The sequence below is a fragment of the Acipenser ruthenus genome, chromosome 5 (genome assembly GCF_902713425.1).
Source record: "Acipenser ruthenus chromosome 5, fAciRut3.2 maternal haplotype, whole genome shotgun sequence".
Classification (NCBI taxonomy): Eukaryota; Metazoa; Chordata; class Actinopteri; order Acipenseriformes; family Acipenseridae; genus Acipenser; species Acipenser ruthenus.
In genome coordinates, this window is record NC_081193.1 from 42703197 (window position 1) to 42716328 (window position 13132).

Sequence of the window (13132 nt, forward strand, 5' to 3'; positions counted from 1 at the left end):
ACAAATAGAAATCATAGTTGTCACACACATCAAAAATACAAAGTTGCTCTTTATATGTCTCAGGTACAGCTGAAGATACTCAGGAACCAACTACACGCATGGGGTCACAAAACACCTATTACTACATATGCAGACATCCAGATGTGACTCATCCAGAGCTGTCCCAACAGATGTGGAAGTAAATCTTTTTCTAACCAAGGAAGACAGGGATATGGTCCACCCAGACATTTCCAGAGAGGGGGCCAAAGAGGGACTGTATACGGCAAATGAGTTCACATGGGACACCCTCCAGCCATGCAGTCCAACTATTTACAAATGACAGCCATCAATTATGATAGACACTCTCTTCCACCAGCCAGAAGATGGTCATCTTGGCTACAGCATGGACAACAGGGAGAAGAGGAGATAAGATCAATCAACTACAGCCTCCAACTCAGGAACCACATACAGCTGCTATAAGACATGTCAGAGATGCAGACACTACTATTGCTTATACCTCACCACTGATTTTTCCAATTCAGATCAAGCAGAAAATGAATTTGAATGCACTTTGGATACTGGCGCTGATGATCCCAATTGAACCCCAGTACCCCTGGAAGTATTGTGGAGTATACCATGTTGGACCCTTACCCCGGACCCCAAGAGGAAATCCGTACCTGATAGTTTTTCTAGACTTTTTCACCAAATGAGTGGAGATATTCCCTGTTAAAACAGCAACAGTTCAAACAGCTGCATCAAAGTTTCTCGACGAAATTTTCTGTAGATTTGGAGCTCCAAGGTTTCCAATATCTGAAAGAGGAACCCCATTTGTCAGCAGTGTGTTTGACACTTCTCTGAGGATTTTGGGTACAGAACAACACCTTACCACTGCTTACCACCCCCAAACAAATCAAACAGAATGGGTCAACAGAACAATAAAAACTACAATAAGAGTGTTTGTTGGGGAACAACATATCTACTGGGACCGATATGTATCGCAAATAGCGCTTCCACACAGAACAGTACCACACTCCAGCACAGGAGAAACTCCAGCTTTTCTCTATGGTAGAGACATACCAGCATCACTATATGTGGTATTGCAGCCCTCATTGCACTCACCTCAGAGTTATGTGACTGACTATAAAGAAGAACTAGTGACCTCTCTTCAGGCCGATACATGACCATGCTAGAAGGGTCTTAGACAGTAGTCACACAACTCAGGAACATTACTATGATCAGAAGAGAAGAAACTGTATATTACAGAGTGAATGATCTGGTCTGTGTCAAAACTCACCCTAAGTCTAATACTATAGTAGGGTTCACAGCAAAACTCACTCTTGTATAGGATGGACTATACAGGATAGTACAAAAACTGATGTTAACTATAGACTGACCAAACTCCCAGAAGGTAGAGATGCTGGTGTAGTGCATGTAGCCAACTTACTGCCTGGGAAACTGCAAAGGAAAAGGACAAAATGGATGCATCACAGGAAGTGAATGCACAAGTCAGGACTCTGTGGGTTACGTTGAGGCAAACTCTCCTTTCCATCAGTCTATGGATCCATTGAACCAGAAATATTCCCTAAACACTAAACAAACACGTACCACGTAGCAATTGCTTCTCTATAGATTATCTCCTCACTCCCGTTCCTTCGCCCTGAACACACAACCCTGAGTGAAAGAAACATGCATCTATATATACTGTTGTGCTGGGATTCAATTACTAATTAATTATTCACTTGAATCCCAGCACGTGAATTAATTCTGTGCAACCCCGTGCTCACATATTACATTTAACCAGCACGTGAAGTGATTTGTGCCCTCCTCGTGCCTAAATACAAATCTACACTTTTTAAATACACGTGAAACACAGACCCGTTTATATCCCGTGTACCAATGACTATACACCAACATTTACACACGCACGCAACACATACAACACATAATATGCACACAGGGGCGGGGCACATTGCCACAAGTCCTAAAATATATAAAATCATATGGTTCTAGTAAGGTGAAACGATGGTACAGGAAAAGTAAAACTTCACATAGTACATACATCTAGGTTAAAAAGGGACCATAAGTTACAATTTACTAGTTAAGAGTTTAATAACTCCAGTTCTAGTATTTTGTTTTGAAAAGTTGAGTAATACTGAGTTATAGAAATGGAAAGAGGCCTTTATAAAGATAATACAGTTCAGTAGTGCAAGGTTAAAGTCACCTTATTTTTCTTTATGGTTTTCATATTGTTTATGAAAGATATTTTCTTTTTCTTTTAGAAGATATATGCATATGGTCTCTAACTGTCAATTGTAGGGAATAGTGCGTTGTTCACACTAGGTATAATATCAATAATAATGGCAATGTTTGTGGTATGGATAAGTTTATGGTCCAAGGACGTCCCTTGTAATAACCAGGGAGAATATGTAATGATTCCTTATTTATTAATCCTAGCTCTGCACCTTTAAGGTTTGGGGCTTTTGAGATACTGAGGTCAAATTGGACCTCCCAATGGAGGAGATGCATTGTGGGTGTGTGTGTGTATAATGAAGAGAGTTGAACAAGTAGGTCATGGTGGTTAATAGTTGTGCAATTATAAAAAGCAATGTAACCTGAATGTCTTTCAGAGTTGGTACTAAATACCCGAAGGAGAACTCTTACGATACTATGCATATACCGACTATCTGTGGCTTGTGTACCTGATTGTGAGGACAGGGTAATGAAGTATGTGATTGAAAATGAACTGAGGTCTTCTGAAAAGTCTGGACTTCTGTGTAGTCAGTTAAGTACTCTTTCCTTACAACCCTGGCCATTAAAGTTTGTGATGTCTCTACATAACATTGTAGCAAGGATTTCTTATCTGAACAGACGAAGAGCCAACAAATTCTTTTGATTGCAGTTCCTTTTTTAATCACATTTTTTATCCAGTTCATCACACTGTATGCCTGTATTTGACTGTAGAATGTGTCAAGGGTTGCTAAGCAACTGCAATTCAGTAGATAACTTAAAAATGACAATGCAACCAGGATAGGGTTTGAGATATATTTTCTTTGAAAATCAGTAAAAAAAAATTAAGAAAAAAAAATTAGAAAAATAAAAAAATAAGGGAAAATAACTTCAGAAGTCAAGAAAACAAAATGGAAAAAAACAACAACATACAGTAACCAAAAGCTGGGAGAAATGGATGAAATGGATATACCCCATCAGACAATCCTGTTAATTAAGGCAATTAAAACACACTTTCCAAACATGTAGTAACTAGGGGTTAATTTGTAAACAAAAAGGTACCAGATCTTATAATTAAGGAAAAGGGATAGCATTTTTGTTTCTAGACCTAATATACTGAACTTGATTTACAGTAGCTTCCATATATGCTTCAAGTTCTCATCTGCATGTGGGTTTTTGGTGTCGGTAGCTGTATGCTGACCATTGCCTAGTGACAGTCTTAACAGTCTTAAACCAATGGCGGGCTAACTAATCTGATGAACAGGAGCGACCACGCATTTGTTGTTAAGAATGCTAGAGATTGCCTCATTCTTCCCAAACAGGATTCCATCGAAGCCTGGGTTATCTTTGCTTGACTTTCTTTCAACTTCAAATGAGACTTATGTTCAAATATTCAGCAAAACGATTTGCCTGGCGAGTGATTCCTGTTTTACAAACTTTGCAGTGCAAAATGTCCTTGTCTCCCTTTCTAGACCTTTTCAGTTTTTAATTTGAGATCAGGGCACTGCCATGTTCCTCTAGAGATTTTCTTTTGTGACCCATTATTGAAATAATACAACAAACTCCATTACTGTACAGTTATGCACTTCCTCAACTTTGACCCCAAAGTAATGAATGCAGCATACATTATCTGCAGCTTGTGGTATGCAGTTTTTAATGATAATGTTTACAAACTCTTACATTTGGTGGTCTCCATGTGGTCTCTGCCCTGCAGATTTGACAAGGGAATCTGGTCGAATGGCTGCCTTTGGTGATGTTTTAGGGCTGGTGTCAGACTCTCCACTTTCATCGTCTCCCATGGCTTTGATATAACTCCCACTCCTCATCCTCCTACAGGGGATCTCATCATCTTTGTTAATCCCTGGGTACCCTCCCCATTCGTCTTGAGGCACCTGCACAGCAAAATAAGAGTTTGAATTCTTTAATGGATGTCATTATGCATTATTCACAAAGCTGCCAAATATTTGCATTGTTACAGTAGCATTCTTTTTCAATGTAGTTTTTCAATGCATGTCAGATTCATAGGCGTAAAGAAGTTATTTCAGTTACAGAAATCTAAAGTATTTGAAAATGCCAAGAAACACACAAAATGATCACGTTAGAATTGTATGTTTGCTGAGGGGCAAAAGGATTTTCTATTCACTCCAAGGTGACATTTAATACGCTTGAGCTAACTCATGTTAATTCAAATGTGTGAGTTCCTTCTTTGTACATGTACCTTGATAAACTAAAAAAAAAGAAAGAAAAACTGTGGTGCCAGGAAGATGGGCCCAAAGTATATTAACAGCAGACATGTGATGAATGACAGCTGTGAAACTTCATAAATCTTAAGCAATTTCTTAAGCTACTCTCCCTCTCCTTTTATAGACAGAGACTAAATGAGGGAAATCACCAAAGTTAAGATAGAGCTCATAGAGAGCTAGGTTTTTGTTTGAATTTTATACAGTGTTTTTGTTCTTGTTTGCATTTAAAGGACCAGTCGCCCTATTGTCATGTTTTGGACTGAATAAATAAAACACTTACTTACTGCATATTACCATATATATTATATATATATATATATATATATATATATATATATATATATATATATATATATATATATATATATATATATATATATATACACACACACACACACACACACACATACAGTACTGTGCAAAAGTTTTTGGCAGGTGTGAAAAAATGCTGTAAAGTAAGAATGCTTTCAAAAATAGACATGTTAATAGTTTATATTTATCAATTAACAAAATGCAAAGTGAGTGAACAGAAGAAAAATCTACATCAAATCAATATTTGGTGTGACCACCCTTTGCCTTCAAAACAGCATCAATTCTTCTAGGTACACTTGCACACAGTTTTTGAAGGAACTCGGCAGGTAGGTTGGCCCAAACATCTTGGAGAACTAACCACAGTTCTTCTGTGGATTTAGGCAGCCTCAGTTGCTTCTCTCTCTTCATGTAATCCCAGACAGACTCGATGATGTTGAGATCAGGGCTCTGTGGGGGCCATACCATCACTTCCAGGACTCCTTGTTCTTCTTTACGCTGAAGATAGTTCTTAATGACTTTCGCTGTATGTTTGGGGTCGTTGTCATGCTGCAGAATAAATTTGGGGCCAATCAGATGCCTCCCTGATGGTATTGCATGATGGATAAGTATCTGCCTGTACTTCTCAGCATTGAGGAGACCGTGAATTCTGACCAAATCCCCAACTCCATTTGCAGAAATGCAGCCCCAAACTTGCAAGGAACCTCCACCATGCTTCACTGTTGCCTGCAGACACTCATTCGTGTACCGCTCTCCAGCCCTTCGGCGAACAAACTGCCTTCTGCTACAGCCAAATATTTCAAATTTTGACTCATCAGTCCAGAGCACCTGCTGCCATTTTTCTGCACCCCAGTTCCTGTGTTTTCGTGCATAGTTGAGTCGCTTGACCTTGTTTCCACGTCGGAGGTATGGCTTTTTGGCCGCAAGTCTTCCATGAAGGCCACTTCTGACCAGACTTCTCCGGACAGTAGATGGGTGTACCAGGGTCCCACTGTTTTCTGCCAATTCTGAGCTAATGGCACTGCTGGACATCTTCCGATTGCGAAGGGAAGTAAGCATGATGTGTCTTTCATCTGCTGCAGTAAGTTTCCTTGGCCGACCACTGCGTCTACGGTCCTCAACGTTGCCCGTTTCTTTGTGCTTCTTCAAAAGAGCTTGGACAGCACATTTGGAAACCCCTGTCTGCCTTGAAATTTCTGCCTGGGAGAGACCTTGCTGATGCAGTATAACTACCTTGTGTCTTGTTGCTGTGCTCAGTCTTGCCATGGTGTATGACTTTTGACAGTAAACTGTCTTCAGCAACCTCACCTTGTTAGCTGAGTTTGGCTGTTCCTCACCCAGTTTTATTCCTCCTACACAGCTGTTTCTGTTTCAGTTAATGATTGTGTTTCAACCTACATATTGAATTGATGATCATTAGCACCTGTTTGGTATAATTGTTTAATCATACACCTGACTATATGCCTACAAAATCCCTGACTTTGTGCAAGTGTACCTAGAAGAATTGATGCTGTTTTGAAGGCAAAGGGTGGTCACACCAAATATGGATTTGATTTAGATTTTTCTTCTGTTCACTCACTTTGCATTTAGTTAATTGATAAATATAACCTATTAACATATCTATTTTTGAAAGCATTTTTACTTTACAGCATTTTTTCACACCTGCCTAAAACTTTTGCACAGTACTGTATATATATATTGTAAAAGAACTCACCCACTCGGGTTCGTTGCCCCTTTAAAAAACACGACCCAGGACACTGAAATGGATTTTCTTGCGCGGTTGCGCTATTTTTTAATGAACACCAAACAAAACAAAACACACAAAATAAACACCTAGCTCTTTACGAGCACTAACTAAACAAACAGGAACACCCTGACTACGAGTGGGACAGCTAAGCTGTTTCCCCACCAAACAGAAAACAAAACACACAGGTTTAATACACCACACTTTACCTCACGACTGCTGGGAAGCAGAGTACCTCTTTCTGCCTCCTTCTACTCAGCAGCCCTGAGCAAACTAGCTGCCTCTCTTAAATACCCTGCACCTGGTACTAATTTAACAATGGCTACCAGGTGCAGGGGATAATTAATAATAACACAATTAACAAATCAAATAAATCAAGACAAATGTGCATTCCGCACATGTTTTTACTGCAGAGAGGTTTTAACCCCCTCCCTGCTGTCTCAAAAAAAAAAAAAAAAAAAATATATATATATATATATATATATATATATATATATATATATATATATATATATATATATATATATATATATATATATATATATATATATATGATTATGGGGTATTACTGTAGTAGCTGCCTGTATGGTAATCGATCTCTGTGTACCTTATTGACACGGTCAGCTAACCCAAGGCAATGACTTTATCTATTGCTTAAATAATACAATACAAATGTATTATGTGTATCCCAGAATAGTGGTTCCCATAATGGAACAAGCTATGGGAATGTACAGTACTGAACTTGGTGAAATTCAACTAATTCCTGTGATGTAGGATCCTAATACAGTAGCTGATGAAGCCGATGAGAACTACAGTTGCTGTAACATGTATTTCTAGAAATCAGTTGCTGAGGATGTTGTTGTAATGCAACAATTCCTCCCTAGAACTAGAATCCCAAGTTGGATCAATTTTATTCCTCAAATACATATTCCTTGCTTAAGGTATTCTGATTATGGTCAGTTTTACTGACAATCTTTATTTAATAACTGCTTACTGTACACATAAAAGGGGCTACTTTCAAAGTGTTTTACTCCAAAGTGTGAGTTCTGTAACAATTAGTGATCCCTATGTATAATTCATTAGTTATTAAAAGACTTTTGTTAAATTAGATAAAAGTGGATTTATTACTGTGGTGGGGTACACACTGCCCCTGTGCATATTTGATAATTAAAATACATTTCCATAACACTGAAAATATGAAGTTGCTAGCTTATATGGTTAATTAAATATTAGCAGTAGTAGATGCTTAGAAATCTGTAGTTTAATGAGTGGAGCCAGAACAAAGGGCCGTGAAAAAGGTTTGTTTCCTAAACTACCTTTTTACTGCTATACTGTGAATGCATTTAACATTGGGAGATCCACCAGCACTTCATTTACTTTAAATCAAGTCCTTTCTAAGGCATTTCAACTTTAAAACCAAACAAAAATGATTTCTTTGTGAACTAGGCATAATCAATAATACAAAGTTAGTAGAAAACACTCTTATATTTCAGATTTTAAAGATCATCTTTAATGCCACTTGTCACTCAGGCAAAAAATGTCAACCTTACATTATTAAAATGGTAAAAACGCACTTCAACTATTTGCTCTCATAATCTGGCAGAAGTGGACAATGAAGCAGATATGTCACAGCCAGCTTCTCTGCTGTAAGTTACACAGGCTGTCATGGTAGTCAGTGCCTATGAACAGGAGTATACAGAGAGGAAAACATTCTGCAACTAATCTGATGGACGAATGAGGAGAAATTGATAACTCTGATGTGGTATATATGTTTCAGTTTTAGTATTTAGGAAAGATTAATTTGAAACGGAATTAATCTGAACAATTCGGTAGCATCCCAGAGAGCACCATGCTTACTGGGCCTGTGCCTGAATGATTTATCTTGTAAATTCATCACCTTTCCAAAACGCATTTCTATTTATAGTGTCACATGGCTGCATTTTGACATGAATGTCTACAATAATTTTGCAAGGGTTTATAAAGATTTCTATGGATCAAAAAATAAATAAATGCAGGTGCAGCAGATGCTTTCACCCAAAAGCATTTTTTCTTTCTGTCATAATAAATTAACATCTATAGACGTCCCTGTCCATGGTAAAATTGGTCTGCTCTGAAAAATTGTTCAACCCCTTAAGTGCCATTGTTCTCATTTGAGGATAGACAACTTTGTAATTTCTGGAAACTTTTTAACTGGCCCTGTCATTTTAATGTTCTCTTTAATTACATGGTTATGATAACTTACTCTAATTCTGTTAAATGCAAAAGTTAAATCTAATTGGAAATGTAAATTATTGCGCTGAAGTGAGTGGTCAAAACGTGGTACGTAAATCGCCTTAAGCTAAACGTTTTTCTTTTTTTTTTTTATTTTGCATGGAAACATGTCCAAAAGCCGTACCTTATGTTCACGACACTTCAGCAGTGAAAATCTTGTTTGTGACATAACCTTGTGCAACTTTCTACTATACTGTAACTAAACGCAATACCAAGCAATTCTTTATTAACAACTGCCCTGTCAAGCGTCTTTGACCAAACAGGAAAAAAATAAGCGTACAGTACGAGGGGTTTAAAGACCTCTTCATTCAGTATTTGTTTTATGTGACACCATTTATTCAACGTTTCAAATTATTGTCATTTGATAGGCCTAGTACTTTATAGTTTAGTTGTTTTATAAGCAAAGATATAAAAAAAGTACTGAAGCTACTACAAATTTTAAAAAATGTTGCCCTTTGAAATACTGAAAATAAATAAATAAATAAATAAATAAATAAATAATGAAGCCCTCTGCAATGCACAGAGAGGCATTTTTTTTTCATCCTTTGCACTTTTGTTATCTTCACATTTGGTAAACGGATAGCAGATTGCTTTAAGCCTAGACTATTACATCCCCTAGCAATAAGAGGCAACTAATTGTACACTAGCCTTAAGAAGCATCTGTAGATTTACTACCAGTATTTTGAAAATGTTATGTACTAAATACTTTGACTGGATATTTTTTATGTCATTACCCTAAAATACTGAATGTACGGTTTTGTAGAAAAACTTGTATATATTATATATGTATGTGCATAATAGGTTTATAATAAATAAATATATATACAGTCAAAAAATGTTTAGCAAATACTACATGCATAGTACACAGCACTTTCTTATGGAATGTTGGTGTTTTTATTATATGGTTTTGGTGGCCAAATGAGGCAAGCTGCACTTGCACCTCTTCAACACAACCTAAAAACGTTGTGGAACCCAGACAGAAACATTTAAATATGCCCTCTTGTATTTTAATATTAATTGGGTTATTTGCATTTGGAAGGAGAACTCCTCTTCCTGAAAGAAAACTACATGGAAACCTCACATCTAGTAACTGTGTGACCTGTCCCTAAATGTAAACTATTTCACATTTAATGTCACTTTATATCTCCATCAACATCACCTTTAGCATCTCAGTCAGCCCCTATATTAAACATCAGTGGGGTTGCAGTGGCTAATTGTGATTAATAACCCTAATTATGCCACAGGATAGTGAGAGATGATTGATGGCATCCATAATTTTAAATAATTTCCATGTCACTTACAACACTCTGTTAACGTTGTCTTACCTCTATCCAGTATGCTTATGAAATACAGAGACCACATTTAGCTATCATATGTACAGTAGGGTACAATATTATAAAATAAAAGGCCAAAGACCAGTTAGTCACCTTTGATCAGGCCATCTCCAAAATCTAATAAGCACACCTTTATTTGAAGGGACATTGTTCAACAGAATTGGAAGGTACTTCATTTATCCATTTTGGAACAATCGTGGCACAATCAACTATATTGTATAGCAAGTAAAGGTCATTCAACAAAGTGCCCATTGGTGCTTAGTATGCCATCCAAATGACAAGCAATACATCAACCATATACTGTATCTTTCTTGAATGGAGTGTTGCTGCCCTGTGTGTTTTGCACTGCTACAGGTGGGCTCATAATTAAGAACAACAGTATGCTACATTATCTGCAACAGATCTATCTGTAACCTTCAATTTATTTCACGCTATATTCAGTTCTTCTAATTCAATAACACATTTTATCACAAAATGTGCTCATGGCATACCCACAGTTTAAAGACCTTTTAATGCCATATTTCTCAATAGTATACTGTAGAGTTAGCGCATTTGTAGGTCTTTGTCAAGTATACTGACTCTCAGGGGTGTGCAGTGGAGCTGAGACCAGAAGGAGCAAATAACACATGTTAAATCCATTGGCAGAGGTCTCGCAAGAAAAAGAAAAATCCAATGCAACAAGTTCTTTCACTGGTAAGTCTCAAGACCACCACTGACCGTTTTTTTTTAAAAAAACAAAAAACAAAACAAAACCCTAACCAGGAACAAATGCAGTATTTTTAGCCCTTTATTCTTGAGTTTCAGCACACTTTTCCCCAGTTAAAATGTGGACAGCTCCAGTCCAGTACATGTACAGTATATCACTTTTTATATAGAAACAGTGGAACCTTACCATGTCCTCCAGATTAACGCTTTCCTACAAGTACCGTACCTCAAAATGATGACTCAGAACAGCCTGCTCTGTCACAGGAGCCGTTACTCACTCTCGTACTCGGAGGTCATACTTGCATAGGTACTCAGAAGTGGGCTGGAGTACTGTCTACTCATAATTGCTATAAAAACACATTTCTGGCACTCGGAAAGCAATCAGACAGTGCTTTAACCATAAAAGTCATGCGCTTTGTACTCCTGTATTTCTTGATCACAGAACAATCATCATACTTGTTACGGGTACTTGGTTCTCTGCATATCTCCATAATCCATACCCCACCCAGGTAGTGTCATTTTTATGCACAGTGTACAGCATATTCTGTATGTACAGCATATTCTGTGTGTTTTTTCAACATAATCCAGATTGTTTTGATATTCTTATTCACAGATCCTGGGTCATAAATCAGATTAAATCTTTTTTTTTTTTTTTTTTTTTTTTACAAATTATACAATTATACAAACAATAAAAGAAGATTTGAACAAAAGAGAATGCTGTACTGTGTGAGCAAATTAAACAACCAAACAAAAACAAATCTCAAACCTGAACAGAAAAACTATAAAAGAAAAGGAGCACTGTTGCTTCATCTGATGTAAAATGTCTTCCCTATTAGCATACAGTATGTATGTTTGTGTCACAATTGTGAGTTTCAGGTAATTAACAGTATACAACAATTAGGCCTAGCTATTGTGACCATGTATTACTTTATTAACTTTAATTCAAAATGTTTGATTCCCTCTTTACCATGAGCAATGAACTGTGGCCTTCAGATACTTACTGGCCTTTGTCTGCAGCAGTAGCAAGTACATTCACAGCTTGCTCTTGTACAGTACCTTTATAGCAACTTGTTTTGGTCTTTTGCAAACTTTTGGATATCCATTAAGTTAATGGAAATGCTCTTGCAGTGGGCATTTATTTATGCGTTTGTTTATTTTTTATTTGCCTCTGTCCGCCAGAAATACGCAGTTGTGAAGTCAGTGTGTTATAAAAGCTGCATGAAGTATGTGCATAAATTATGCAAGTGCACTCTGTAGCACTGGCAACTAGTAATAAAGTGGTGTGCATTTGCTAATATCAGAATTCCATTAACATTAAAGTCTGTGGGACGGGATTTATTCCTGGGTTTATCAGGGTTGCTAATAACCGGCATCTACTATGTGTGTGTGTGTGTGTGTATATATATATATATATATATATATATATATATATATATATATATTACTGTATAATACATGGATGAAGGCTATATTTGCATCCTGAGCCATTTGAAAAAAAAGGCATAATACCACAGTCGTGATCAAAAAGTGATAATTCCTCTAGAAGAAAATATTCTTGAACTTTGACCCATTCGACTGCTCAAGACCATCACTTTCAATTCAAACACAAAATGTCTCATTTTCAATAACTCGACAACACCCACGGTACAGAAATGTTCATTAATGATCAACAAAATGAGAATACGTTTAAAAAAAAAAAAAAAAAAAAATGTAAAGCTGGTACATTTGTATCTCAGAGAAACTGGAGAGGAACGGAAAACTAAAACAAGGTAAAGGCAATCATCCAAATAAAGCTGAAGCACTAACAGCTAATGACATAGAACTTCTGTACAGCACAGAAACACTGTTTAAAAAAACCCCAAATGTACTGTTGAACCTCATCTTCTTAAATATTAGCATCACAAGGGTATCCATGTATTATAAAAAAATAATAAATGGGCCTCTTCAGTGAGTTACAGGAAAACAATTCCATTTCGGGTTTCTGTGACAGTTCATAAATTACTCGACCCAAATGGAATTATTATTCTATAATTATATATATATATATATATATATATATATATTACACACATACACACAGTGCCTATCGAAAGTCTGCACCCCTGTGACAGGGTAGTGTTGTGGGCCCAGATGTTATTCGGCAGGCAAAGAGACTCAGAGACAAGGAACTGCAGTTAACGCGCTTCTGCGCTGTTTAATCACAAAAAGAAATCAAAAAGTCAAACAAAACACTGCTCACAGAGCAAAAATAAAACAGCTAAACAAAACAGAACTTTCACAATAAAACAAATCACAAAATAACTGGCGCAAGGGCCAAAACA

The 13132-nt window shown here is 36.9% G+C and overlaps 1 protein-coding gene across 1 annotated transcript in view; it reads right to left on the reverse strand.

Annotated features, from left to right (window-relative positions):
* The window catches only part of LOC117402329 (disks large-associated protein 2), a 199451-nt gene that overhangs the window by 67625 nt on the left and 118694 nt on the right, over positions 1–13132 (reverse strand). Inside the window, exon 4 of the mRNA XM_034003367.3 lies at positions 3886–4097. Within this exon, the coding sequence (XP_033859258.2) occupies positions 3886–4097 (212 nt within the window). The remainder of the gene's footprint in view (positions 1–3885; positions 4098–13132) is intronic.